Source organism: Pipistrellus hanaki (assembly GCF_964339955.1).
Source record: "Pipistrellus hanaki genome assembly, chromosome: 5".
In the NCBI taxonomy this organism is placed as follows: domain Eukaryota; kingdom Metazoa; phylum Chordata; class Mammalia; order Chiroptera; family Vespertilionidae; genus Pipistrellus; species Pipistrellus hanaki.
This window is the reverse complement of record NC_140507.1, coordinates 4,959,819-4,964,953: the sequence shown is the minus strand read 5'-3', so window position 1 is coordinate 4,964,953 and position 5,135 is coordinate 4,959,819. Positions and strand designations below refer to the sequence as shown.

Sequence of the window (5,135 nt, the reverse complement as noted above, 5' to 3'; positions counted from 1 at the left end):
CAGGGAGGGAGCCACAAGGCCCAGAGGAGAGCCGTGACTTGCTCCCGGCACCCTGTGCGTTAGTGACAGAGCCCGTTAGATGACCGATGACTAGTGATGACAGCGATATGACCAGCAGGGGAAGTGGAAAAGGAGGCCAGTCAGGGCTCTTCCAGGTTGTTCAGGGTCAGGGAGCCACTTCAGGGACCAGCCAGGTCCCTCTTAGCATCCTTCCCAAGTCTGCTTCTCTGACTCAGAGACGTGGAGGGCAGCGAGGAGAGGGCTGAGGTGCCTTTCTCCAGACCCTCCCCCTCTCCCCCCCACCCCCCACCCCACAGCGATGGGATGGGAACGAGCGCCAGAAATGAGGAAAGACGGGCTCCTGCCCTAGCGTTTCAAGGGGTCCTGCAGGCCAGAATGGGGAGACCGGCCCCTGCATGAGGGAGAGATTTGGGTTCGGGCGGGTGGGGAGAACATGACAGTGAGGAGAGGGGGTGCCTCAGGTATTCCTGCCAAGCAGGTGAGCTGTGGGGACGCACGGGGGAAGCCAGGCTTTGTGCAGGGAGGTGCCCTGGGGCTGCGTGCCCAGCTGGAGCCTAACAAGGCTGGCCTGGGATGCCCGGGGCTTGAAAGCCCCATAAACGGGCAGAACCCTCCCTCCGCAGCCAGCCAGCCTGCGGGATTGGGCTTCCAAAGGAACAATGGTGAATTAGGTGTTAAAGATGTGAAGGCTGCTCCCCAACATGCAATTAGGTAGCAGGTCTGTTACAGACATTAGGCGGGGAGTTGGGGACCAGATGGCGGCCGGCTCACCCTGGCAGCCCGGTCCCAGGACCGCCTGGCTTCCTGGCGGAGGCTCTGGGCTCTGGCGAGGAGGCGGGCGGCAGGTAGGCCGGTGCGCGGCCCCCTGCAGAGCGGGCCGGTAATTAGCCAGGCATTCCTCCCCTCCCTCGGGTGGCTCCTGACCTAATTAGCACTTGCTAGAGTTTCTGCTGCCCAGCCCCTCGGTGAGTGGAGGGAGCCGCTCCTGCAATGAGGCACCTCCCCGGCTGACCACTCTGCAGCTGCAGGCCTGTGTCACCCTCTGGGGCTGGTCCGAGGCGCCGGCTGATTGGAAGTGTCATAGGCTTACGTCTCACTCGCCCGGCCCTCGGAGCTCATTGTCTTCTGCTGAGCACCGGCATTGTGTGGGCATCTCATCCAGTCCTCTCCTAGAATGCTCACCTCCATCCTCTGCCATAGCTATGCTTATCTGTCCCACCAAGGAGGAAACGGAGGCTCGGAGGAGGAGGTCACTGGCTCAGGTTCATCTGTCTGGCTCCCCACGTCCTGCCCGTGACCCTTACACCTCAGAGCAGCTGGGCAAACGGTGGTGCACAAGGACAGGGGATCAGAGAGGCAAGGAAACAGGCTCCAAGCCACTCAGGTACTGACGAGGGAAGCCAGGATTTGAAATGAGGTCCGTTGGGTTCTAGAATCTTCTCTCGCCACTCCTTCCCACCCTCCGATTCTGTTCCTGTGCTATTTCGGGGGGGGGGGGGGGGGGCGTGGCGGACTGATATGCGTGAACGCTGACTTAAGCCGATAAAGAAGTTTTCTCGAATGACAATATTCAGGATTTGGAAAAGGCATTCCGGGACACGCCCCCCTGGGCGAGGGCGGTCTGCGCTGTCACTTCATACCCGGTTCCTTGGGGATAAAGCAATGAACCTGGCGGTCTCTGTGCCCACGAGTCTTATTGAGGAATCAGACAGCGAACAATCCTCTGTCCCAGGGGCACAGTGGGCAAGGATTGTATAAAGGGGGAGTCAGAGAGAGCTTCCTGGAGGAAGAGTCACGGAAGCTGAGACCTGATAGAACGAGGAAGCAGGAACAGCCAGAGGTGGGAAGGGGTGAAGCACTGTACGCAAAAGAAGCAGCAGCAGATGCAAAGACCTGGCCGGGAGAGCACATGTCCTGCAGAAAAACACAGCGGGGCCAGGGTGTGACTTCTGATGTCAGGAGAGGAGCGGCGACTTGTTTGGCAAAAATGGGGGAGGGGATGTTACTTGGCTTTCTGTTTAGCTAGGGCGGCCGGGGCTGCTTTCGAGCCTGGCGTGGTTCCGTCCTCATCAGCTTTCACCTCCTGGTTTCAGCAGCCTTTGAGGGTCAGGCTGCCTCGGTGGTTCCCAGCCAGGTGATTTTGTCCCCCGGGAACACGGCAGTGTGTGGAGATACCCCTGGTTGGCACAACCGCGGTTCCGCTGTGACTTCCAGTCCACGGATGCTGCCAGACCAATTACACTGTACAGCAAGCGTGTCAAACTCAAAGGCTGACACGGGCCAAATAAACAAGGTTGAAGTGTAGGTGGGCCGCAGGAAAACACAAGCTTCCATTTCCATAGAAACGTAGGTTTATTTTGATAAAGACATGCTGAATACAAAGGGCTGAAATAAATGAGTCATCCTTAACATAAAATAATAGAACATTCTAACAAAAATTTTTTGAAGTTTACAGTGATTACGTTTATCTAAGCAACATACATACATATTCAGTTTTAAGATGTTAACTACATTTCTGTGACAAATATGCTTTTTTTTTTTTATTAATACCAAGAACATTATAGAGTTAATGCAGAGTCCTAAGGATAATCTAGTAGTCACTAAGTTTTTCCTAAGTCTTCACTTTAGATGCTGTTATTCCTAGCACAGGTGAGCAGGCAGTCTTTCATATGCTCAACACTGGAGTCTTTGGTTGCTACCCTATCAGCTGGCTTGCAAACAAGAAGCCAACCATTTTAAGAATGTTTTAAGTGAACAACTTGCAAACCCCAGGGGTGGATAAACCCTGAGAATGGGCAGTTGTGAGCGTGTACAACCATCACACTGCGGCCGAAGACTGTTCATGCCGTTGTTCTGAAACGAGATCGCAAAGCAGTACAGTTCAAAGAAAAAGATTTTAACAAAAAATTGGCATATGCACAATTTCTCCACCAATTTGTGGTGTCAACCATTTAGTTAACTTTTCCACTTGAAAAAAAAAAACCGCAATAGAGCCCTGACTGGTTTGGCTCAGTGGCTAGAACGTCGGCCTTCCGACTGAAAGGTCCCAGGTTCGATTCCGGTCAAGGGCATATACCTTGGTTGCAGGCACATCCCCAGTGGGAGGTATGCAGGAGGCAGCCGATCGATGTTTCTGACTCTCTATTCCTATCCCTTCCTCTCTGTAAAAAGTCAATAAGATATAATAAAAAAAAAATAAAAGAAAAACTGGACACCATGTTTCACTGTCTCAGTTAATATTCACAATGACAGCAGCTACAACTAGGGACACAGCATCACCAATGCTGCCCAGGGCCAGTTCATACCGAAATTAAGTCCTTTACACCAAGTAAGTACATGGTTGTCCATAACCACTGAACTGAAATTTCTAGATCTTGGGAGAAACAAATGCTGCTCTGATCATCTGCACTGCTTCTGTCCCTTGATTCATGCTTAGGAACCTGTGGGGGGTTGGGCCCGCTGACCCCGCCCACTCGAAGAGGCTGCCTCCTGGGCTGTGTTTCCGCTTTCACATTGACCAATCAAATGCGTAGTGGTACTGGTGGTTCAGGGTTCTGAAAAGAACGTGGAACAGCTGCCTCAGGTACGTGTAATCCGGGGCGTCCTCAAAGCGCAGCCCACGACAGTAGTTTAGGTACATGGCAAACTCCGCGGGAAAGCCCTCGCATAGAACTTCCACGGGAGTGGACATCTTCTTCTCACGAATTTTTTCGTATTTCTGTTTCTTTGTGGCAGCCTTTAACCCTTGCCACGGCAGGCTGGTTCTGTTAAAATACATCAGAACGTACCCTAAGGATTCCATGTCGTCCCGGCGGCTCTGTTCAATGCCAAGATGTGCACCGACGTTATCAGCACAGCGGGCGGTGCCAGTGAGATCTTTGTCTTCTCTGTATGGCAGGTGTGGCCTCGTCCCGTTGTCTCTGTACTTTCTGGCCAAACCAAAATCGATAAGGAATAGCTTATTACAGTGACGCCCAAGACCCAGGAGGAAGTTGTCCGGTTTGATGTCTCTGTGTATGACATTCTTTGCATGCACGTATTCAATCCTGCTGATCATCTGGTCGGCCAGCGCCAGGACGGTTTTCATGGTGAACCTTCTCGAGCAGAAGTTGAAGAGGTCCTCCAGGCTGGGCCCCAGAAGGTCCATGACCAGCACCCTGTAGTCCTCCTCCCGCCCGTACCAGCGGATGTGCGGGATGCCCACGCCGCCCCGCAGGATCTGGTAGAGGTGGCTCTCGCACTGCAGCTGCGGGCGCCGGGCCTTCCGGGGCTCCAGCTTCACGGCCACCTGCTCGCCGCTGGGGATGGTGACCGCCAGGTAGATGTCCCTGGAGGAGCCGGACACGATCTTCCGCACCAGCTTGTACTTCCCTCCGACGATGAGCTCGGCCTTGGAGCCGCTGCCGCTCGCCATGGTGGGAGGCGGAGGCCCAGCCCTGCACACCTCGGGGGCGGGCGAGGAGAGGAGGACGCGGGCCTCGGGGCTGGTCCCGGAGCTGGGCTGCGGGGAGGCGGCAGGGAACCGAGCACGTCGTCGGCTTCAGGGGTCACCGGGCCCCGAATCCTCCGCCGAGGGGAACCCGATGGCCGCCGTCCAGTCCGGTTCCTTTTTGACAGGTGAGCGGGGTGCTCCGGCTCCCAGGCTGGGCCCCTGGGTCCCGGCGACGTCGCGGGCTGGAAAAGGGGCGCGGAGAGGTAGGGGTGCCACCGTTGCCTCCCCGGCCGCCGGCTCCCGCCCGGAGGGACCCCTCTCACTCCGCCGCCGCCATCTTGTTACTCCCGCCCGCAGGCACCCTGTCACTCCGCCGCCATCTTGTTACTCCCGCCCGCAGGGACCCTGTCACTCCGCCGCCGCCATCTTGTTACTCCCGCCCGCAGGCACCCTGTCACTCCGCCGCCATCTTGTTACTCCCGCCCGCCGGGACCCTGTCACTCCGCCGCCGCCATCTTGTTACTCCCGCCCACAGGGACCCTGTCACTCCGCCGCCGCCATCTTGTTACTCCCGCCCACAGGGACCCCTGTCACTCCGCCGCTGCCATCTTGTTACTCCCGCCCGCAGGGACCCCTGTCACTCCGCCGCCATCTTGTTACTCTGGCTCCAGCCAACGCAGAA

The 5,135-nt window shown here is 56.4% G+C and overlaps 1 protein-coding gene across 1 annotated transcript; it reads right to left on the bottom strand.

Moving 5' to 3' along the window:
* Positions 1–3,529: 3,529 nt before the first annotated feature.
* On the bottom strand, positions 3,530–4,435 carry LOC311622476 (casein kinase I-like; the record flags this gene model as incomplete). Its single annotated transcript, XM_084883689.1, has 1 exon — positions 3,530–4,435. The coding sequence occupies one exon, from the start codon at positions 4,433–4,435 to the stop codon at positions 3,530–3,532; it is 906 nt and encodes a 301-aa protein (XP_084739815.1).
* Positions 4,436–5,135: the final 700 nt, after the last annotated feature.